This window comes from Bombina bombina, chromosome 9 (genome assembly GCF_027579735.1).
Source record: "Bombina bombina isolate aBomBom1 chromosome 9, aBomBom1.pri, whole genome shotgun sequence".
NCBI lineage: Eukaryota > Metazoa > Chordata > Amphibia > Anura > Bombinatoridae > Bombina > Bombina bombina.
The window spans coordinates 1,497,674-1,522,744 of NC_069507.1; the positions used below are offsets into that span (position 1 = coordinate 1,497,674).

A 25,071-nucleotide genomic window follows, 5' to 3' on the forward strand; every position below is an offset into this window, starting at 1 on the left:
TTCCCAATTTTCCACTCCTGGGATGTGGATAGCAGACAGGTGGCAGGAGTGAGATTCCGCCCATAGAATGATTTTGGTCACTTCTTCCATCGCCAGGGAACTCTTGTTCCCCCCTGATGGTTGATGTACGCAACAGTTGTCATGTTGTCTGATTGAAACCGTATGAACTTGGCCCTCGCTAGCTGAGGCCAAGCCTTGAGAGCATTGAATATCGCTCTCAGTTCCAGAATATTTATCGGTAGAAGAGATTCTTCCCGAGACCAAAGACCCTGAGCTTTCAGGGATCCCCAGACCGCGCCCCAGCCCATCAGACTGGCGTCGGTCGTGACAATGACCCACTCTGGTCTGCGGAAGGTCATCCCTTGTGACAGGTTGTCCAGGGACAGCCACCAACGGAGTGAGTCTCTGGTCCTCTGATTTACTTGTATCCTCGGAGACAAGTTTGTATAGTCCCCATTCCACTGACTGAGCATGCACAGTTGTAATGGTCTTAGATGAATGCGCGCAAAAGGAACTATGTCCATTGCCGCTACCATCAAACCTATCACTTCCATGCACTGCGCTATGGAAGGAAGAGGAACGGAATGAAGTATCCGACAAGAGTCTAGAAGTTTTTGTTTTTCTGGCCTCTGTCAGAAAAATCCTCATTTCTAAGGAGTCTATTATTGTTCCCAAGAAGGGAACCCTTGTTGACGGAGATAGAGAACTCTTTTCCACGTTCACTTTCCATTCGTGAGATCTGAGAAAGGCCAGGACGATGTCCGTGTGAGCCTTTGCTTGAGGAAGGGACGACGCTTGAATCAGAATGTCGTCCAAGTAAGGTACTACAGCAATGCCCCTTGGTCTTAGCACAGCTAGAAGGGACCCTAGTACCTTTGTGAAAATCCTTGGAGCAGTGGCTAATCCGAAAGGAAGCGCCACGAACTGGTAATGCTTGTCCAGGAATGCGAACCTTAGGAACCGATGATGTTCCTTGTGGATAGGAATATGTAGATACGCATCCTTTAAATCCACCGTGGTCATGAATTGACCTTCCTGGATGGAAGGAAGAATTGTTCGAATGGTTTCCATTTTGAACGATGGAACCTTGAGAAACTTGTTTAAGATCTTGAGATCTAAGATTGGTCTGAACGTTCCCTCTTTTTTGGGAACTATGAACAGATTGGAGTAGAACCCCATCCCTTGTTCTCCTAATGGAACAGGATGAATCACTCCCATTTTTAACAGGTCTTCTACACAACGTAAGAATGCCTCATACCTCAAGCAGCAAGAGACTGCTCACTGTTCCCCCAACTGAAGATAATTCCTCTCAACAGTCCTGTGTGGAACAGCCATGGATTTTAGTTACGGTTGCTAAAATCATTTTCCTCATACAAACAGAAATCTTCATCTCTTTTCTGTTTCTGAGTAAATAGTACATACCAGCACTATTTTAAAATAACAAACTCTTGATTGAATAATAAAAACTACAGTTAAACACTAAAAAACTCTAAGCCATCTCCGTGGAGATGTTGCCTGTACAACGGCAAAGAGAATGACTGGGGTAGGCGGAGCCTAGGAGGGATCATGTGACCAGCTTTGCTGGGCTCTTTGCCATTTCCTGTTGGGGAAGAGAATATCCCACAAGTAAGGATGACGCCGTGGACCGAACACACCTATGTTGGAGAAATATTTACCTGCCTTAAAAACAGGGCGGGCCGTGGACTGATCACACTACAGAAGAAAGGAATTTATCAGGTAAGCATAAATTATGTTTTCTTCTGTTAAGTGTGATCAGTCCACGGGTCATCATTACTTCTGGGATACCAATACCAAAGCAAAAGTACACGGATGACGGGAGGGATAGGCAGGCTCTTTATACAGAAGGAACCACTGCCTGAAGAACCTTTCTCCCAAAAATAGCCTCCAATGAAGCAAAAGTGTCAAATTTGTAAAATTTGGAAAAAGTATGAAGCGAAGACCAAGTTGCAGCCTTGCAAATCTGTTCAACAGAAGCCTCATTCTTGAAGGCCCAAGTGGAAGCCACAGCTCTAGTAGAATGAGCTGTAATTCTTTCAGGAGGCTGCTGTCCAGCAGTCTCATAAGCTAAACGAATTATGCTACGAAGCCAAAAAGAAAGAGAGGTAGCGGAAGCTTTTTGACCTCTCCTCTGCCCAGAGTAAATGACAAACAGAGAAGACGTTTGTCGAAATTCCTTAGTTGCCTGTAAGTAAAATTTTAGAGCACGGACTACATCCAGGTTGTGCAGTAGACGTTCCTTCTTTGAAGAAGGATTTGGGCATAAAGAAGGAACAACAATCTCTTGATTGATATTCCTGTTAGTAACTACCTTAGGTAAGAACCCAGGTTTAGTACGCAGGACTACCTTATCCGAATGAAAAATCAAATAAGGAGAATCACAATGTAAGGCTGATAATTCAGAGACTCTTCGAGCCGAGGAAATAGCCATTAAAAATAGAACTTTCCAAGATAACAACTTTATATCAATGGAATGAAGGGGTTCAAACGGAACGCCCTGTAAAACCTTAAGAACAAGGTTTAAACTCCATGGTGGAGCAACAGTTTTAAACACAGGCTTAATCCTGGCCAAAGCCTGACAAAAAGCCTGGACGTCAGGAACTTCTGACAGACGTTTGTGTAACAGAATGGACAGAGCCGAGATCTGTCCCTTTAAAGAACTAGCAGATAAACCCTTTTCTAAACCTTCTTGTAGAAAAGACAATATCCTAGGAATCCTAACCTTACTCCAAGAGTAACCTTTGGATTCACACCAATATAGGTATTTACGCCATATCTTATGGTAAATCTTTCTGGTAACAGGTTTCCTAGCCTGTATTAAGGTATCAATAACTGACTCAGAAAACCCACGTCTTGATAAAATCAAGCGTTCAATTTCCAAGCAGTCAGCTTCAGAGAAGTTAGATTTTGATGTTTGAAGGGACCCTGTATCAGAAGGTCCTGTTTCAGAGGTAGAGACCAAGGTGGACAGGATGACATGTCCACCAGGTCTGCATACCAAGTCCTGCGTGGCCACGCCGGTGCTATTAGAATCACTGATGCTCTCTCTTGTTTGATTCTGGCAATCAATCGAGGAAGCAACGGGAAGGGTGGAAACACGTAAGCCATCCTGAAGTCCCAAGGTGCTGTCAGAGCATCTATCAGGACTGCTCCTGGATCCCTGGATCTGGACCCGTAACGAGGAAGCTTGGCGTTCTGTCGAGACGCCATGAGATCTCTCTCTGGTTTGCCCCAACGTCGAAGTATTTGGGCAAAGACCTCCGGATGAAGTTCCCACTCCCCCGGATGAAAAGTCTGACGACTTAAGAAATCCGCCTCCCAGTTCTCCACTCCCGGGATGTGGATTGCTGACAGGTGGCAAGAGTGAGACTCTGCCCAGCGAATTATCTTTGATACTTCCATCATAGCTAGGGAGCTTCTTGTCCCTCCCTGATGGTTGATGTAAGCTACAGTCGTGATGTTGTCCGACTGAAACCTGATGAACCCCCGAGTTGTCAACTGGGGCCAAGCCAGGAGGGCATTGAGAACTGCTCTCAATTCCAGAATGTTTATTGGCAGGAGACTCTCCTCCTGACTCCATTGTCCCTGAGCCTTCAGAGAATTCCAGACAGCACCCCAACCTAGAAGGCTGGCGTCTGTTGTTACAATTGTCCAGTCTGGTCTGCTGAATGGCATCCCCCTGGACAGATGTGGCCGAGAAAGCCACCATAGATAGAATTTCTGGTCTCTTGATCCAGATTCAGAGAAGGGGATAAGTCTGAGTAATCCCCATTCCACTGACTTAGCATGCACAGTTGCAGTGGTCTGAGGTGTAAGCGTGCAAAGGGTACTATGTCCATTGCCGCTACCATTAAGCCGATTACCTCCATGCATTGAGCCACTGACGGGTGTTGAATGGAATGAAGGGTGCGGCAAGCACTTTGAAGTCTTGTTAGCCTGTCCTCTGTCAGGTAAATCTTCATTTCTACAGAATCTATAAGAGTCCCCAGGAAGGGAACTCTTGTGAGTGGAACGAGTGAACTTTTCTTTTCGTTCACCTTCCATCCATGTGACCTTAGAAATGCCAGCACTAACTCTGTATGAGACTTGGCAGTTTGAAAGCTTGAAGCTTGTATCAGAATGTCGTCTGGGTATGGAGCTACCGAGATTCCCCGCGGTCTTAGTACCGCCAGAAGAGCACCCAGAACCTTTGTGAAGATTCTTGGAGCTGTAGCCAATCCGAATGGAAGAGCCACAAACTGGTAATGCCTGTCTAGGAAGGCAAACCTTAGGTACCGATAATGATCTTTGTGAATCGGTATGTGAAGGTAAGCATCTTTTAAATCTACAGTGGTCATGTACTGACCTTCTTGGATCATAGGTAAAATTGTCCGAATAGTCTCCATCTTGAACGATGGAACTCTTAGGAATTTGTTTAGGATCTTTAAGTCCAGGATTGGTCTGAAAGTTCCCTCTTTTTTGGGAACCACAAACAGATTTGAGTAAAACCCCTGTCCCTGTTCTGATCGTGGAACTGGATGGATTACTCCCATTAACAAGAGCTCTTGTACGCAGCGTAGAAACGCCTCTTTCTTTGTCTGGATTGTTGACAATCTTGACAGATGAAATCTCTCTCTTGGAGGAGAGTATTTGAAGTCCAGAAGGTATCCCTGAGATATTATCTCTAGCGCCCAGGGATCCTGAACATCTCTTGCCCAAGCCTGGGCGAAGAAAGTCTGCCCCCCACTAGATCCGATCCCGGATCGGGGGCCCTCAATTCATGCTGTTTTAGGGGCAGCAGCAGGTTTCCTAGTCTGCTTGCCCTTGTTCCAGGACTGGTTAGGTTTCCAGCCTTGTCTGTAGCGAGCAACAGCTCCTTCCTGTTTTGGTGCAGAGGAAGTTGATGCTGCTCCTGCTTTGAAATTACGAAAGGAACGAAAATTAGACTGTCTAGTCTTGGCTTTGGCTTTGTCCTGAGGCAGGGCATGGCCTTTACCTCCTGTAATGTCAGCGATAATCTCTTTCAACCCGGGCCAGAATAAGGTCTGCCCTTTGAAAGGTATATTAAGCAATTTAGACTTAGAAGTAACATCAGCTGACCAGGATTTTAGCCACAGCGCCCTGCGTGCCTGAATGGCGAATCCTGAATTCTTCGCCGTAAGTTTAGTAAGATGTACTACGGCCTCCGAAATGAATGAATTAGCTAGTTTAAGGACTCTAAGCCTGTCCGTAATGTCGTCCAGAGTAGCTGAACCAATGTTCTCTTCCAGAGACTCAATCCAGAATGCCGCTGCAGCCGTGATCGGCGCAATGCATGCAAGGGGTTGCAATATAAAACCTTGTTGAACAAACATTTTCTTAAGGTAACCCTCTAACTTTTTATCCATTGGATCTGAAAAAGCACAGCTATCCTCCACCGGGATAGTGGTACGCTTAGCTAAGGTAGAAACTGCTCCCTCCACCTTAGGGACCGTTTGCCATAAGTCCCTTGTGGTGGCGTCTATTGGAAACATTTTTCTAAATATCGGAGGGGGTGAGAACGGCACACCGGGTCTATCCCACTCCTTAGTAACAATTTCAGTAAGTCTCTTAGGTATAGGAAAAACCTCAGTACTCGTCGGTACCGCAAAATATTTATCCAACCTACACATTTTCTCTGGTATTGCAACTGTGTTACAATCATTCAGAGCCGCTAACACCTCCCCTAGTAATACACGGAGGTTTTCCAGTTTAAATTTAAAATTTGAAATATCTGAATCCAGTCTGTTTGGATCAGAACCGTCACCCACAGAATGAAGTTCTCCGTCCTCATGTTCTGCCACCTGTGACGCAGTGTCTGACATGGCCCTAATATTATCAGCGCACTCTGTTCTCACCCCAGAGTGATCACGCTTACCTCTTAGTTCTGGTAATTTAGCCAAAACCTCAGTCATAACAGTAGCCATATCCTGTAATGTGATTTGTAATGGCCGCCCAGATGTACTCGGCGCTACAATATCACGCACCTCCCTCTGAGCGGGAGATGTAGGTACTGACACGTGAGGCGAGTTAGTCGGCATAACTCTCCCCTCGTTGTTTGGTGAAATTTGTTCAATTTGTACAGATTGATTTTTATTTAAAGTAGCATCAATACAGTTAGTACATAAATTTCTATTGGGCTCCACTTTGGCATTGCAACAAATGACACAGGTATCATCCTCTGAATCAGACATGTTTAACACACTAGCAAATAAACTTGCAACTTGGAAATACAATTCAATTAGAATAATATTAAAACGTACTGTGCCTTTAAGAAGCACAGAAGATCTATGACAGTTGAAAATTAATAAATTGAAACAGTTATAGCCTCAATCCTTGTAAACAACACAACTTTAGCAAAGGTTTAATCCCATTAGCAAAGATAACAAATTCTGAAAGCAGGAAACAAATTACAGAATAAACGTTTTTTATCTCAGTCAAACTATAATTCTCACAGCTCTGCTGAGAGAAATTACCTCCCTCAAAATAAGTTTTGAAGACCCCTGAGCTCTGTAGAGATGAACCGGATCATGCAGGGAATACAATGAGTTGCTGACTGAAATATTTGATGCATAGTAAAAGCGCCAAAAAACGGCCCCTCCCCCTCACACACAGCAGTGAGGGAGAACAGAAACTGTCAGAAAACAGATTAAGCAACTGCCAAGTGGAAAAATAGTGCCCAAACATTTATTCACTCAGTACCTCAGCAAATGAAAACGATTTTACATTCCAGCAAAAACGTTAAACATAATCTCTAGTTATTAAACAGCTTTATGTATTTCTTACAGTGTAATTCTAGTGAAGTACCATTCCCCAGAATACTGAAGTGTAAAGTATACATACATGACATTATATCGGTATGGCAGGATTTTCTCATCAATTCCATTGTCAGAAAATAAAAACTGCTACATACCTCTATGCAGATTCATCTGCCCGCTGTCCCCTGATCTGAAGTTTACCTCTCCTCAGATGGCCGAGAAACAGCAATATGATCTTAACTACTCCGGCTAAAATCATAACAAAAAACTCTGGTAGATTCTTCTTCAAACTCTGCCAGAGAGATAATAACACACTCCGGTGCTATTTTAAAATAACAAACTTTTGATTGAAGACATAAAACTAAGTATAATCACCATAGTCCTCTCACACATCCTATCTAGTCGTTGGGTGCAAGAGAATGACTGGGAGTGACGTAGAGGGGAGGAGCTATATGCAGCTCTGCTGGGTGAATCCTCTTGCACTTCCTGTTGGGGAGGAGTAATATCCCAGAAGTAATGATGACCCGTGGACTGATCACACTTAACAGAAGAAATTTGCACTTTATTTTGATTTTGTTGTTTTTTTTTTTTCTTTCGTTTTTCGTACCAACTAATTGACAAAATATAGTGATTATATGGTGTTGGAATGATAATGTTTTTGTCACTTAAACAAGAATTATACTTGCCATGTTTGGCATACGGTTAAATAAGAAATGGTGAGCAGAGGGGGGGGGGCCTCTTTGCTCTAAAATGCCAGGGCCCATTTTTAGTCCCAGTCCGGCCCTGCATAAACTAGCACTGTCTGACTGTGAAAAATGTTCAAAATGCTCTGAGCTAGGAGGCGGTTTTCAGCAGCTTAGAAATCAGTTTGAGGCTACCTAGGTTTAGCTTTTCAAAAATGCCACCAAGGGAACAAAGCAAATTTGATGATAAAAGTAAATTGAAAAGTTGTTTAAAATTGCATGCCCTATCTGAATCATGAAAGTTTAGTTTTGACTAGACTATCCCTTTAAGTGCATCATTCTATCTAGTATTTATTTAGTTTTAAATGTTCCTTTAAATTGTGACCTCTTGTCACAAACAATTTGCTTGGAATAAACAGAGCTTCTGCCAACTCTGTATATAGGCCTTGAATATTTACAAAGTTAGCATGCCGCAGAAGAAAGAAAAAGTCCCCCCTTTCAGGTGCAGAATCTGAACAAAATTCTAAGGAAGTGGAAGCCTTTAACATATACTTTCTGGGCAGAACACCATCACAGCGAGAATAAGCGGAATGGTCACAGCGAGAATAAGCAGAATGGTCACAGCGAGAAGAAGCAGAATGGTCACAGCGAGAAGAAGCAGAATGGTCACAGGGAGAAGAAGCAGAATGGTCACAGGGAGAAGAAGCGGAATGGTCACAGGGAGAAGAAGCGGAATGGTCTCAGGGAGAAGAAGCGGAATGGTCACAGGGAGAAGAAGCGGAATGGTCACAGGGAGAAGAAGCGGAATGGTCACAGGGAGAAGAAGCGGAATGGTCACAGCGAGAAGAAGCGGAATGGTCTCAGGGAGAAGAAGCGGAATGGTCACAGCAAGAAGAAGCAGAATGGTCACAGCAAGAAGAAGCGGAATGGTCACAGCAAGAAGAAGCGGAATGGTCTCAGGGAGAAGAAGCGGAATGGTCACAGCGAGAAGAAGCGGAATGGTCTCAGGGAGAAGAAGCGGAATGGTCTCAGGGAGAAGAAGCGGAATGGTCACAGCGAGAAGAAGCGGAATGGTCACAGGGAGAAGAAGCGGAATGGTCACAGGGAGAAGAAGCGGAATGGTCACAGGGAGAAGAAGCGGAATGGTCACAGCGAGAAGAAGCGGAATGGTCACAGCGAGAAGAAGCGGAATGGTCACAGCGAGAAGAAGCAGAATGGTCACAGCGAGAAGAAGCGGAATGGTCACAGGGAGAAGAAGCGGAATGGTCACAGGGAGAAGAAGCGGAATGGTCACAGGGAGAAGAAGCGGAATGGTCTCAGGGAGAAGAAGCGGAATGGTCTCAGGGAGAAGAAGCGGAATGGTCACAGCGAGAAGAAGCGGAATGGTCTCAGGGAGAAGAAGCAGAATGGTCACAGCGAGAAGAAGCGGAATGGTCTCAGGGAGAAGAAGCAGAATGGTCACAGCAAGAAGAAGCGGAATGGTCACAGCAAGAAGAAGCGGAATGGTCACAGCAAGAAGAAGCGGAATGGTCACAGGGAGAAGCGGAATGGTCACAGGGAGAAGCGGAATGGTCACAGGGAGAAGAAGCGGAATGGTCACAGGGAGAAGAAGCGGAATGGTCACAGGGAGAAGTGGAATGGTCACAGCGAGAAGAAGCAGAATGGTCTCAGGAAGAAGAAGCAGAATGGTCACAGCGAGAAGAAGCGGAATGGTCTCAGGGAGAAGAAGCGGAATGGTCTCAGGGAGAAGAAGCGGAATGGTCTCAGGGAGAAGAAGCGGAATGGTCTCAGGGAGAAGAAGCGGAATGGTCTCAGGGAGAAGAAGCGGAATGGTCTCAGGGAGAAGAAGCGGAATGGTCTCAGGGAGAAGAAGCGGAATGGTCACAGCGAGAAGAAGCGGAATGGTCTCAGGGAGAAGAAGCGGAATGGTCACAGGGAGAAGAAGCGGAATGGTCACAGCAAGAAGAAGCGGAATGGTCTCAGGGAGAAGAAGCGGAATGGTCACAGCGAGAAGAAGCGGAATGGTCTCAGGGAGAAGAAGCGGAATGGTCTCAGGGAGAAGAAGCGGAATGGTCACAGCGAGAAGAAGCGGAATGGTCACAGGGAGAAGAAGCGGAATGGTCACAGGGAGAAGAAGCGGAATGGTCACAGGGAGAAGAAGCGGAATGGTCACAGCGAGAAGAAGCGGAATGGTCACAGCGAGAAGAAGCGGAATGGTCTCAGGGAGAAGAAGCGGAATGGTCACAGCAAGAAGAAGCAGAATGGTCACAGCGAGAAGAAGCGGAATGGTCACAGCGAGAAGAAGCGGAATGGTCACAGGGAGAAGAAGCGGAATGGTCACAGGGAGAAGAAGCGGAATGGTCTCAGGGAGAAGAAGCGGAATGGTCTCAGGGAGAAGAAGCGGAATGGTCTCAGGGAGAAGAAGCGGAATGGTCTCAGGGAGAAGAAGCGGAATGGTCTCAGGGAGAAGAAGCGGAATGGTCTCAGGGAGAAGAAGCGGAATGGTCACAGCGAGAAGAAGCGGAATGGTCTCAGGGAGAAGAAGCGGAATGGTCACAGGGAGAAGAAGCGGAATGGTCACAGCAAGAAGAAGCGGAATGGTCTCAGGGAGAAGAAGCGGAATGGTCACAGCGAGAAGAAGCGGAATGGTCTCAGGGAGAAGAAGCGGAATGGTCTCAGGGAGAAGAAGCGGAATGGTCACAGCAAGAAGAAGCGGAATGGTCACAGGGAGAAGAAGCGGAATGGTCACAGGGAGAAGAAGCGGAATGGTCACAGGGAGAAGAAGCGGAATGGTCACAGGGAGAAGAAGCGGAATGGTCACAGCGAGAAGAAGCGGAATGGTCTCAGGGAGAAGAAGCGGAATGGTCACAGCAAGAAGAAGCAGAATGGTCACAGCGAGAAGAAGCGGAATGGTCACAGCGAGAAGAAGCGGAATGGTCACAGGGAGAAGAAGCGGAATGGTCACAGGGAGAAGAAGCGGAATGGTCACAGGGAGAAGAAGTGGAATGGTCTCAGGGAGAAGAAGCGGAATGGTCACAGCGAGAAGAAGCGGAATGGTCTCAGGGAGAAGAAGCGGAATGGTCACAGCGAGAAGAAGCGGAATGGTCTCAGGGAGAAGAAGCAGAATGGTCACAGCAAGAAGAAGCGGAATGGTCACAGCAAGAAGAAGCGGAATGGTCACAGGGAGAAGCGGAATGGTCACAGGGAGAAGCGGAATGGTCACAGGGAGAAGAAGCGGAATGGTCACAGGGAGAAGAAGCGGAATGGTCACAGGGAGAAGTGGAATGGTCACAGCGAGAAGAAGCAGAATGGTCTCAGGAAGAAGAAGCAGAATGGTCACAGCGAGAAGAAGCGGAATGGTCTCAGGGAGAAGAAGCGGAATGGTCTCAGGGAGAAGAAGCGGAATGGTCTCAGGGAGAAGAAGCGGAATGGTCTCAGGTAGAAGAAGCGGAATGGTCTCAGGGAGAAGAAGCGGAATGGTCTCAGGGAGAAGAAGCGGAATGGTCTCAGGGAGAAGAAGCGGAATGGTCTCAGGGAGAAGAAGCGGAATGGTCTCAGGGAGAAGAAGCGGAATGGTCACAGCGAGAAGAAGCGGAATGGTCACAGCAAGAAGAAGCGGAATGGTCACAGCAAGAAGAAGCGGAATGGTCACAGGGAGAAGAAGCGGAATGGTCACAGGGAGAAGAAGCGGAATGGTCACAGGGAGAAGAAGCGGAATGGTCACAGCGAGAAGAAGCAGAATGGTCTCAGGGAGAAGAAGCGGAATGGTCACAGCGAGAAGAAGCGGAATGGTCTCAGGGAGAAGAAGCGGAATGGTCACAGCGAGAAGAAGCGGAATGGTCTCAGGGAGAAGAAGCAGAATGGTCACAGCAAGAAGAAGCGGAATGGTCACAGCAAGAAGAAGCGGAATGGTCACAGGGAGAAGCGGAATGGTCACAGGGAGAAGAAGCGGAATGGTCACAGGGAGAAGAAGCGGAATGGTCACAGGGAGAAGTGGAATGGTCACAGCGAGAAGAAGCAGAATGGTCTCAGGAAGAAGAAGCAGAATGGTCACAGCGAGAAGAAGCGGAATGGTCTCAGGGAGAAGAAGCGGAATGGTCTCAGGGAGAAGAAGCGGAATGGTCTCAGAGAGAAGAAGCGGAATGGTCTCAGGTAGAAGAAGCGGAATGGTCTCAGGGAGAAGAAGCAGAATGGTCTCAGGGAGAAGAAGCGGAATGGTCTCAGGGAGAAGAAGCGGAATGGTCTCAGGGAGAAGAAGCGGAATGGTCTCAGGGAGAAGAAGCGGAATGGTCACAGCAAGAAGAAGCGGAATGGTCACAGCAAGAAGAAGCGGAATGGTCACAGCAAGAAGAAGCGGAATGGTCACAGGGAGAAGAAGCGGAATGGTCACAGGGAGAAGAAGCGGAATGGTCACAGGGAGAAGTGGAATGGTCACAGCGAGAAGAAGCAGAATGGTCTCAGGGAGAAGAAGCGGAATGGTCACAGCGAGAAGAAGTGGAATGGTCTCAGGGAGAAGAAGCAGAATGGTCTCAGGGAGAAGAAGCAGAATGGTCTCAGGGAGAAGAAGCGGAATGGTCTCAGGGAGAAGAAGCGGAATGGTCTCAGGGAGAAGAAGCGGAATGGTCTCAGGGAGAAGAAGCGGAATGGTCTCAGGGAGAAGAAGCGGAATGGTCTCAGGGAGAAGAAGCGGAATGGTCTCAGGGAGAAGAAGCGGAATGGTCTCAGGGAGAAGAAGCGGAATGGTCTCAGGGAGAAGAAGCGGAATGGTCACAGCGAGAAGAAGCGGAATGGTCTCAGGGAGAAGAAGCGGAATGGTCTCAGGGAGAAGAAGCGGAATGGTCTCAGGGAGAAGAAGCGGAATGGTCTCAGGGAGAAGAAGCGGAATGGTCTCAGGGAGAAGAAGCGGAATGGTCTCAGGGAGAAGAAGCGGAATGGTCTCAGGGAGAAGAAGCGGAATGGTCTCAGGGAGAAGAAGCGGAATGGTCTCAGGGAGAAGAAGCGGAATGGTCTCAGGGAGAAGAAGCGGAATGGTCTCAGGGAGAAGAAGCGGAATGGTCTCAGGGAGAAGAAGCGGAATGGTCTCAGGGAGAAGAAGCGGAATGGTCTCAGGGAGAAGCGGAATGGTCTCAGGGAGAAGAAGCGGAATGGTCTCAGGGAGAAGAAGCGGAATGGTCTCAGGGAGAAGAAGCGGAATGGTCTCAGGGAGAAGAAGCGGAATGGTCACAGCAAGAAGAAGCGGAATGGTCTCAGGGAGAAGAAGCGGAATGGTCACAGCGAGAAGAAGCAGAATGGTCACAGCAAGAAGAAGCGGAATGGTCACAGCGAGAAAAAGCGGAATGGTCTCAGGGAGAAGAAGCGGAATGGTCACAGCGAGAAGAAGCGGAATGGTCTCAGGGAGAAGAAGCAGAATGGTCTCAGGGAGAAGAAGCGATAAAGACCTATGTATATGCTTCCTTGGGCACAGGGAAAGAAGACACAGCTGCAGAAGAGAGATTATGCAATGGCAATTTCTAGAACATAGAAGAAACAATGGATTCAAAATAAATGACACATTTTAGTTAAAAGAAAGACCACAAGCATTAATAACACCAGTGTCTTCTAAATTTGGTTAATAAAAATGTCACCTATAACATTTCCTAAAAAATACAGCCAACATACATGGGTTACTTACCAGTCTGCACATATGTAGTGAATTGTGCCTTATTTATGCCTTAAACCAGGGGTCAGCAAGCTTGGCTCTCCAGATGTTTTGTAACTACATTTTCCATGATGCTAAGACATTCTTTAGGCTATCTGAGCATCATGGGAAATGTAGTTCCAAAACATCACAAGAGCCAAGGTTGCTGACCCCAGCCTTAAACCAAACTGATGGCTTCTTAGCCTCCTCTATAGGTGTAGCAGGCACAAAGGGACCCTCAGCCTCCTGCAATATGATTAGATTCAAAACTCCACATAGCCAGGCTACAACACAGCAACATGTACTCCCAGTCTTAGGGAAGCCTTGCAGGAGACTAGAGAGACAACTACTAAGAATCACTGTAAACACTAGTTTGAGCAACAATAGTTTTCACACTATTGTGAGTGTGATAATGCACCTTACAAAGTACATGGGCAGCAAAAGCAATTTAATAGTTAGTAGTAGAACTAAAACAAAAATAAAGAGGCACATGGAACCTCTAATAGAAATATGAGAGCAAATATACTCACCATAGCCAACAAAATGTATAATAAAACATGAGGGGGAAAACACCTGAATGAGCTCACTGCTTAATGCAATAGCAATATAGAGTAAAAATGGTAAAACTTTCTATAGTGACTGTAAAGTTTGTTCCCCAGCTTTATGACTGAAGGTGAGGAATACATTTACAAACAAGAATATTGTTATATGATTTGCATATAGTATTACTGTTTTCTCACCGTCCGACATCAGGCATCAGTTCTTTTAAATCATCTAACACAGGCTTTTTTTTCAGCAGCTTTTTGTATAAAGCCAAAGGAAAAGGAAGATCTACAATAGTAAAATTATAAATGGCTAATCCACAAACAACTCCAATTAGATGGAATAAGTCACTGTCTTCAAAGGTCTGAAAGAGAGAAAAAAAAATTATTTAAAAAATTAGTGTTAGAGCGAGTCAGAAATACTTTAAAAAAAATATTTTTATATGTATATTTCTATACATGATTATGATACATGATTATTTTTAGTAAAATGTATACCTATTCTTATATATATATATAGATTATAATACGTACAAATAGATAGATGTATATTGTGTGTCTGTATGTGTGTGTATATATCAAAATAAAAGGAACATTTGTTTCTATGTGAAGAACATTAGAATTTTAAGTATTTCAATTAAAAACACATTAAAACTGAATAAAAATGAGATTGCATGCTTGCAGGTATTTGACTAAGAAGGCCTCAAAAGTATATAAATGTCTACATATTTCTATATGTTTGTGTGCACATACATATATACACATATAAACACAAATACACATATATAGACATATATACTTACACATATTTAGACAAATATATATATATATATATATATATATATATATATATATACACATATACAAACACACACACAAACATTGTAGCCCTTCCCAGTCAAGCATTTGCCATATACTGTACAATATTATCTCTTATAGCCATATATATATATATATATATATATATATATATATACACACATACATATATATATACATACATATATATATATATATATATATACATACATATATATATATACATACATATATATATATATATATACATACATATATATATATATATATATACATACATACACACACACACACATATATATATATATATATATATACATATATATATATATATATATATATATATACACACACATATATATATATATATATATATATATATATATATATATATATATACATACATATACATACACACAAACATTGTAACCCTTCCCAGTCAAGCACTTTGCCATATACTGTGCACTATTATCTCATATAGCCATATATATATACACACACACACACATATACACACATATACATACACACAAACATTGTAGCCTTCCCAGTCAAGCACTTTGCCATATACTGTGCACTATTATCTCTTTCATACAAGTGGTGAAAGTCCATGACCCATTACCTTTCCTGACCAGGAGAGGGCAAAGACTCCCAAACTCCAAGAGCTCTATAAAACCCCTCCCACCTTACCAGAAACCAGTTTTGTCTTTGCCTCTGCTGGAGGAAGGTGAAGAATGAAGATGTGCATATGATTCTTCGGTGAGAGGAGTTTTCAGCTTATGTTGCGGCCCATTAGAGTACAGTGTTTGCCCATGAGAGTCTGATTTATCATAAAGTCTGTAAGGCTTTTATTTCTTGGTGTATGGATCAGATCATGGTTTTCCTGGAATTCTTTTAGAATTCTGAGAATTTTGCAGTTGTTGCAGGATAGTTTGGAGAAGGGCCTATCTGACAGTTCTTTGAAAGGGCAGATTTCTGCTCTTTCAGTTTTGTTTCATAGGAAGATTGCTAACCTTCCTAACATTCATGGTTTTGCTCAGGCTTTGGCACTGATTAAGCCTGGTGTTAAAGGTTTTGCATAAAGTGGATATTAAGCTTTTTTTCTTGGCTACCTCTTCTGCTAGAAGAGTATATGAATTATATGCTCTCTTTCTTGTGATCCTCCTTATCTTATTTTCCATCAGGATAAGGCTGTTTTAAGAACTAAGTTCGACTTATTTACCTATTGTTGTCCCTTCATTATGCCATAATCTAAAGACTTCTTCAGAGAGGCTTATTCAAAATTTGAAGGTTGTTAGAGCCTTGGAGTAATATGTTGATGCTACTAAGAATTTTAGACAAACTTCTAGTTTGTTTGTTCTTTTTTTCAGGTTCCAAAAGAGGGCAGAAAGCTTCTGCTGTTTGTTTGGCTTCCTTGTTGAAGATTTTAATTATAAAGCTTACTTGGAGGTGGGACAATCTCCAACGCAATGGATTATCGCCTATTCTACCAAAAAAACCATAATTTATGTAAGAACTTACCTGATAAATTCATTTCTTTCATATTAGCAAGAGTCCATGAGCTAGTGACGTATGGGATATACATTCCTACCAGGAGGGGCAAAGTTTCCCAAACCTCAAAATGCCTATAAATACACCCCTCACCACACTCACAATTCAGTTTAACGAATAGCCAAGAAGTGGGGTGATAGGAAAGGAGCGAAAGCATCAAAAATAAGGAATTGGAATAATTGTGCTTTATACAAAAAAATCATAACCACCACAAAAAAAGGGTGGGCCTCATGGACTCTTGCTAATATGAAAGAAATGAATTTATCAGGTAAGTTCTTACATAAATTATGTTTTCTTTCATGTAATTAGCAAGAGTCCATGAGCTAGTGACGTATGGGATAGCAGATACCCAAGATGTGGAACTTCCACGCAAGAGTCACTAGAGAGGGAGGGATAAAATAAAGACAGCCAATTCCGCTGAAAACATAATCCACAACCCAAATCAAAAGTTTTAATCTTATAATGAAAAAAAATGAAATTATAAGCAGAAGAATCAAACTGAAACAGCTGTCTGAAGTACTTTTCTACCAAAAACTGCTTCAGAAGAAGAGAAAACATCAAAATGGTAGAATTTAGTAAAAGTATGCAAAGAAGACCAAGTTGCTGCTTTGCAAATCTGATCAACAGAAGCTTCATTCTTAAAAGCCCAGGAAGTAGAAACTGACCTAGTAGAATGAGCTGTAATCCTTTGAGGCGGGGACTTACCCGACTCCACATAAGCATGATGAATCAAAGACTTTAACCAAGACGGCAAAGAAATGGCAGAAGCTTTCTGACCTTTCCTAGAACCAGAAAAGATAACAAATAGACTAGAAGTCTTTCTGAAATCTTTAGTAGCTTCAACATCATATTTCAAAGCTCTTACTACATCCAAAGAATGTAAAGATCTCTCCAGAGAATTCTTAGGATTAGGACACAATGAAGGGACAACAATTTATCTACTAATGTTGTTAGAATTCACAACCTTAGGTAAAAATTGAAATGAAGTCTGCAACACCGCCTTATCCTGATGAAAAATCAGAAAAGGAGATTCACAAGAAAGAGCAGATAACTCAGAAACTCTTCTAGCAGAAGAGATGGCCAAAAGGAACAAAAACTTTCCAATAAAGTAATTTAATATCCAGAGAATGCATAGGTTCAAACGGAGGAGCCTGTAAAGCCCTCAGAACCAAATTAAGACTCCAAGGAGGAGAGATTGACTTAATGACAGGTTTGATACGAACCAAAGCCTGTACAAAACAATGAATATCAGGAAGATTAGCAATCTTTCTGTGAAAAAGAACAGAAAGAGCAGAGATTTGTCCTTTCAAAGAACTTGCAGACAAACCTTTATCCAAACCATCCTGAAGAAACTGTAAAATTCTAGGAATTCTAAAAGAATGCCAGGAGAATTTATGAGAAGAACACCAAGAAATGTAAGTCTTCCATACTCGATAATAAATCTTCCTAGACACAGATTTACGAGCCTGTAACATAGTATTAATTACTGAGTCAGAGAAACCTCTATGACTAAGAATCAAGCGTTCAATTTCCATACCTTCAAATTTAATGATTTGAGATCCTGATGGAAAAATGGGCCTTGAGATAGGTCTGGTCTTAACGGAAGTGTCCAAGGTTGGCAACTGGCCATCCGAATGAGATCCGCATACCAAAACCTGTGAGGTTATGCTGGAGCCACCAGCAGAACAAACAAACGTTCCATTAGAATTTTGGAAATCACTCTTGGAAGAAGAACTAGAGGCGGAAAGATATAGGCAGGATGATAATTCCAAGGAAGCGACAACGCGTCCACTGCTTCCGCCTGAGGATCCCTGGATCTGGACAGATACCTGGGAAGTTTCTTGTTTAGATGAGAGGCCATCAGATCTATTTCTGGAAGTCCCCAGATTTGAACAATCTGAAGAAATACCTCTGGGTGAAGAGACCATTCGCCTGGATGTAACGTCTGGCGACTGAGATAATCCGCTTCCCAATTGTCTACACCTGGGATGTGAACCGCAGAAATTAGACAGGAGCTGGATTCCGCCCATACAAGTATCCGAGATACTTCTCTCATAGCTTGAGGACTGTGAGTCCCACCTTGATGATTGACATACGCCACGGTTGTGACATTGTCTGTCTGAAAACAATAAACGATTCTCTCTTCAGAAGAGGCCAGAACTGAAGAGCTCTGAAATCGCACGGAGTTCCAAAATGTTGATTAGCAATCTCGCCTCCTGAGATTCCCAAACCCCCTGCGCTGTCAGAGATCCCCATACAGCTCCCCAACCTGAAAGACTCGCATCTGTTGAGATTACAGTCCAGGTTGGACGAACGAAAGAGGCCCCTTGAATTAGACGATGGTGATTCAACCACCAAGTCAGAGAAGATCGAACATTGGGATTTAAGGATATTATTTGTGATATCTTTGTATAATCCCTGCACCACTGGTTCAGCATACAAAGCTGAAGAGGTCTCATGTGAAAATGAGCAAAGGGGATCGCATCCGATGCAGCAGTCATGAGACCTAGAATTTCCATGCAAAAAGCTACCGAAGGGAATAATTGAGACTGAAGGTTTCGACAAGGTGAAACCAACTTCAGACGTCTCTCTTCTGTTAGAGACAAAGTCATGGACACTGAATCTATTTGAAAGCCCAAAAAGGTTACCTTTGTCTGAGGAATCAAAGAACTCTTTGGTAAATTGATCCTCCAACCATGTCTTTGAAAAACGACACAAGTTGATTCGTATGAAATTCTGCAGAATGTAAAGACTGAGCAAGTACAAAGATATTGTCCAAATAAGGAAATACTGCAATACCCTGTTCTCTGATTACAGAGAGAAGGGCACCGAGAACCTTTGAAAAGATCCTTGGAGCTGTTGCTAGGCCAAACGGAAGGGCAACAAACTGGTAATGCTTGACTAGAAAAGAGAATCTCAGAAACTGATAGTGATCTGGATGAATTGGAATATGAAGATATGCATCCTGTAAATCTATTGTGGACATATAATGCCCTTGCTGAACAAAAGGCAGAATAGTCCTTATAGTAACCATTTTGAATGTTGGTATCCTTACATAACGATTCAATATTTTTAGATCCAGAACTGGTCTGAAGGAATTCTCCTTCTTTGGTACAATGAGTAGATTTGAGTAAAACCCCAGACCCCGTTCCAGAACTGGAACTGGCACAATTACCCCAGCCAACTCTAGATCTGAAACACATTTCAGAAATGCCTGAGCCTTCACTGGGTTTACTGGAATGCGAGAGAGAAAAAATCTTCTCACAGGAGGTCTTATCTTGAAACCTATTCTGTATCCTTGAGAAACAATGTTCTGAATCCAAAGACTGTGAATCGAATTGATCCAAATATCTTTGAAAAATCGTAACCTGCCCCCTACCAGCTGTGCTGGAATGAGGGCCGCACCTTCATGCGGATTTGGGAGCTGGTTTTGACTTTCTAAAAGGCTTGGATTTATTCCAAACGGAAACCGTTCCTTTAGGGGAAGGGTCAGGCTTCTGTTCCTTATTCTGACGAAAGGAACGAAAACGATTAGCAGCCCTGTATTTACCTTTAGATTTTTTGTCCTGAGGCAAAAAGGTTCCTTTCCCCCCAGTAACAGTTGAAATAATAGAATCCAACTGTGAACCAAATAATTTATTACCTTGGAAAGAAAGAGAAAGCAAAGTTGACTTAGAAGTCATATCTGCATTCCAAGATTTAAGCCATAAAGCTCTTCTAGCTAAAATAGCTAAAGACATATACCTGAGATCAATTCTAATGATATCAAAAATGGCATCACAAATAAAGTTATTAGCATGTTGAAGAAGTTTAACAATGCTATAAGCATTATGGTCTGATACTTGTTGCACTAAAGCCTCCAACCAGAAAGTGGAAGCTGCAGAAACATCAGCCAAAGAAATAGCAGGTCTAAGAAGATTACCTGAACATAAATAAGCTCTCCTTAGAAAGGATTCAAGCTTCCTATCTAAAGGATCCTTAAAGGAAGTACTATATGCCGTAGGAATAGTAGTACGTTTAGCAAGAGTAGAGATAGCCCCATCAACTTTAGGGATTTTATCCCAAAACTCTAATCTATCAGATGGCACAGGGTACAATTTCTTAAACCTTTGAGAAGGAGTAAATGAAGTACCCAGACTATTCCATTCCCTAGAAATTACTTCTGAAATAGCATCAGGAACTGGAAAAACTTCTGGAATAACATGAGGTTTGAAAACCAAATTTAAACGCTTAGAAGATTTAGTATCAAGAGGACTAAACTCCTCCATATCTAATGCAATTAACACTTCTTTAAGTAAAGAACTAATAAACTCCATCTTAAATAAATATGAAGATTTATCAGTGTCAATATCTGAGGCAGAATCTTCTGAACCAGATAGATCCTCATCAGAAACAGATAAGTCAGAATGATGGCGGTCACTTAAAAATTCATCTGAAATATGAGAAGTTTTAAAAGACCTTTTACGTTTACTGGAAGGAGGAATAACAGACAGAGCCTTCCTAATAGATTTAGAAACAAATTATTTTACATTAACAGGGACATCCTGAACATTAGATGTTGAAGGAACAACAACAGGTAATGGATTATTACTAATGGAAACACAATCTGCATTAGAAAGTTTATCATGACAGTTATCACAAACTACAGCCGGAGGAACAGTTACCAAAAGTTTACAACAGATGCACTTAACTTTGGTAGAACCAGCATCAGGCAGCGTCTTTCCAGAAGTAGATTCTGATCCAGGGTCAGGTAGAGACATCTTGCAATATGTAATAGAAAAAACAACATATAAAGCAAAATTATCAAATTCCTTAAATGACAGTTTCAGGAATGGGAAAAAATGCCAAATGAACAAGCCTCTAGCAACTAGAAGCAATGAAAAATGAGACTGAAATAATGTGAATAAAAGGTGGAGACAAGAATGACGCCCACATTTTTTGGCGCCCACATTATTGGCGCCAAGTACAACGCCCATATTTTTTGGCGCCAAGTATGACGCCACATCCTGTGACGCCGAAAAAAACGACGGCCACATTTTTGGCGCAAAAAAGTCTGAACACATATCCGTCAAAAAATGACGCAACCACGAACAAACTTCCGGCGTCAATTAGGGCGCCGGAAATGACAAAATTTTTGCGCCAAAAATGACGCAATAAATTGTAGCATTTTCAGCCCCCGCGAGCCTAACAGCCCACAGGGAAAAAAGTCAATTGAAAATTTTTTAAAGGTAAGAAAAAAATAATTATTCATATGCATTATCCCAAATAATGAAACTGACTGTCTGAAAGAAGGAATACTGATTATCCTGAATCATGGCAAATATAAGTTTAAAGACATATATTTAGAACTTTACATATAAAGTGCCCAACCATAGCTTAGAGTGTCACAAAAAATAAGATTTACTTACCCCAGGACACTCATCTACATATAGTAGATAGCCAAACCAGTACTGAAACGAGAATCAGTAGAGGTAATGGTATATAAGAGTATATCGTCGATCTGAAAAGGGAGGTAGGAGAAGAAATCTCTACGACCGATAACAGAGAACCTATGAAATAGATCCCCTAGAGGAAGACCATTGTATTCAAATAGGCAATACTCTCTTCACATCCCTCTGACATTCACTGCACTCTGAGAGGAAAACCGGGCTCCAGCCTGCTGCAAAGCGCATATCAACGTAGAATCTAGCACAAACTTACTTCACCACCTCCATGGGAGGCAAAGTTTGTAAAACTGAATTGTGGGTGTGGTGAGGGGTGTATTTATAGGCATTTTGAGGTTTGGGAAACTTTGCCCCTCCTGGTAGGAATGTATATCCCATACGTCACTAGCTCATGGACTCTTGCTAATTACATGAAAGAAATATGTTTTTCTATCCCGCCCTTTCTTTTTATTACTCGTGGACTCCACAGCTTGGGTATTTGTTCCTAGGAGTAATGGATTATGGACTCTCACCACCTGTAGAAAAAGAAAACATAATTTATGCTTTCCTGATAAATTAATTTCTTTCATGGTGTCCACAAGACCCCACCCTGTTGTATTTGTCAGTGATGGTTATTATTTGGCACATCTTTTTTTCCCTGCTCCTATTTATTTAGTTCTTAATTCCTATCCCTTCCTTTTTTTGCTTTGCTATAGAGCTTTTGGGGTTTGGGAATCTTTGCCTCCTCCTACTGGTCAGGAAAGGTAATTCCCAGGAATAATGGATCATGGACTCTTACCACCATAAAAGAAATTAATTTATCAGGTAAGGATAAATGATCTTTTTATTATTATACTTAGGTTTATGTAATATGTTCCTGTGGGTTTCCCCTGCCCCCAGAGAGGCCAGGATCACAAACACTGACCCTACAGTGATTGCTTTATCGGTGTCCTTATTTAAAGGGCCATGAAACCCACATTTTTTCTTTCATGATTCATAAAGAGAATGCAATTTTAAACATCTTTCTAATTTACTTATATTATCTAATTTGTTTTATTATCTTGATATTCTTTGCTGAGAAGCATATCTATATATGCTCAGTAGCTGCTGATTGGTTGCTGCACATAGAAGCCTTGTGTGATTGGCTCAACATGTGCATTGCTTTTTCTTCAACTAAGGATATCTAAAAAATGAAGCAAAATAAATAACAGAAGTAAACTGTAATGTTGTTTAAATTTGTATTCTCTATCTGAATCATGAAAGATTTTGGGTTTAGTGGCCCTTTAACCATGGTAATGAAGATCAGACACATACTCAAAAGGCTTCTCAAGGGTTATGGACCTGAACAGCTCTCAGAAAGTACAACAAAGCAAAAAAACTAAATGTATGCTTACCTGATAAATTATTTTCTTTCCTGGCAGGGAAAGTTACAAATTCAATTCCACACCTGGCCACCAGGAGGAGGCAAAGACATCCCAGCCAAAGCTTAAACATATCCCTCCCACTTCCCCTACTCCCCAGTCATTTAGCAGAGGAAATAAGGAAAAGCAAAAGGAACATTAGGGGTATAGAGGTGCCATCAGAAAATACAGGGCAGGGTCGTGGACTCTCCCTGCCAGGAAAGAAAATAATTCATCAGGTAAGCATACATTTTGTTTTCTTTCCAAAGGCAGGGAGAGTCCACAACTTCATTCATTACTGTTGGGATTCCAAACGGGAGGGAAAAAACATAATTTATGTAAGAACTTACCTGATAAATTCATTTCTTTCATATTGGCAAGAGTCCATGAGCTAGTGACGTATGGGATATACATTCCTACCAGGAGGGGCAAAGTTTCCCAAACCTTAAAATGCCTATAAATACACCCCTCACCACACCCACAAATCAGTTTAACGAATAGCCAAGAAGTGGGGTGATAAGAAAGGAGCGAAAGCATCAAAATAAGGAATTGGAATAATTGTGCTTTATACAAATAAATCATAACCACCACAAAAAGGGTGGGCCTCATGGACTCTTGCTAATATGAAAGAAATGAATTTATCAGGTAAGTTCTTACATAAATTATGTTTTCTTTCATGTAATTAGCAAGAGTCCATGAGCTAGTGATGTATGGGATAGCAGATACCCAAGATGTGGAACTTCCACGCAAGAGTCACTAGAGAGGGAGGGATAAAATAAAGACAGCCAATTCCGCTGAAAAATTAATCCACAACCCAAATCAAAAGTTTCAATTTTTATAATGAAAAAAATGAAATTATAAGAAGAAGAATCAAACTGAAACAGCTGCCTGAAGTACTATTCTACCAAAAACTGCTTCTGAAGAAGAGAAAATATCAAAATGGTAGAATTTAGTAAAAGTATGCAAAGAAGACCAAGTTGTTGCTTTGCAAATCTGATCAACAGAAGCTTCATTCTTAAAAGTCCAGGAAGTAGAAACTGACCTAGTAGAATGAGCCATAATCCTCTGAGGCGGGGATTAACCCGACTCCAAATAAGCATGATGAATCAAAAGCTTTAACCAAGATGCCAAAAAAATGGCAGAAGCCTTCTGACCTTTCCTAAAACCAGAAAAGATAACAGACTAGAAGTCTTTCTGAAATCTGAGTAGCTTCAACATAATTGAAATGAAGACAGCAAAACCACCTTATCCTGATGAAAAATCAGAAAAAGGAGACTCACAAGAAAGAGCAGATAATTAAAAAACTGTTCTAGCTGAAGAGATGTCTAAAAGGAACAATACTTTCCATGAAAGTAATTTAAATGTCCAAAGAAAGCATATGCTCAAACAGAAGAGCCTGTAAAGCCCTCAGAACCAAATTAAGACTCCAAGGAGGAGAAATTGACTTAATGACAGGCTTGATACAAACCAAAGCCTGAACAAAACAATGAATAACAGAAAGATTAGCAAATTTTTCTGTGAAAACAGCACAAAAAAATCAGAGATTTGTCCTTGCAAGGAACTTGCAGACAAAAACCCTTATACAAACCATCCTGAAGAAACTATAAAATCCTAGGAATTCTAAAAGAATGCCAAGAGAATTTATGAGAAGAGCATCAAGAGATGTAAATCTTCCAAACTCGATAATAAATCTTACTAGACACAGATTTACGAGCCTGCAACATAGTATTAATCACTGAGTCAGAGAAACTTCTATGACTAAGTACTAAGCGTTAAATTTCCATACCATCAAATTAATAATTTGAGTTCCTGATGGAAAAAACGAATGTTAAGATATAAGGTCTGGCCTTAATGGAAGTGACCAAGATTGGCAACTGGATATCCGAACAAGAACCATATACCAAAACCTGTGCGGCCATGCTGGAGCCACCAGCAACACAAAAGATTGCTCCCTGATGATTTTGAAAATCACTCTAAAAAGAAGAACCAGAGGCGAAAAAATATAGGCAGATTGATTACTCCAAGGAAGTGTCAATGCATACACTGCTTCCGCCTGAGGATCCCCGGACCTGAATAGGCCCCTGGGAAGTTCCTTGTTTAGATGAGATGCCATCAGATCTATTTCTGGAAGCCCTCACATCTGAACAATTTGAAAAAACACATCATGGTAAAGAAACCATTCTCCCGGATGTAAAGCTTGATT

The 25,071-nt window shown here is 42.2% G+C and overlaps 1 protein-coding gene across 1 annotated transcript in view; it reads right to left on the reverse strand.

Moving 5' to 3' along the window:
• Window positions 1-25,071, reverse strand: part of HERC4 (HECT and RLD domain containing E3 ubiquitin protein ligase 4) — a gene marked incomplete at its 5' end in the record, with an annotated part of 748,563 nt that overhangs the window by 257,630 nt on the left and 465,862 nt on the right. The window contains 1 exon segment of the mRNA XM_053691837.1: window positions 13,874-14,040. Coding sequence (XP_053547812.1) covers window positions 13,874-14,040 — 167 coding nt within the window.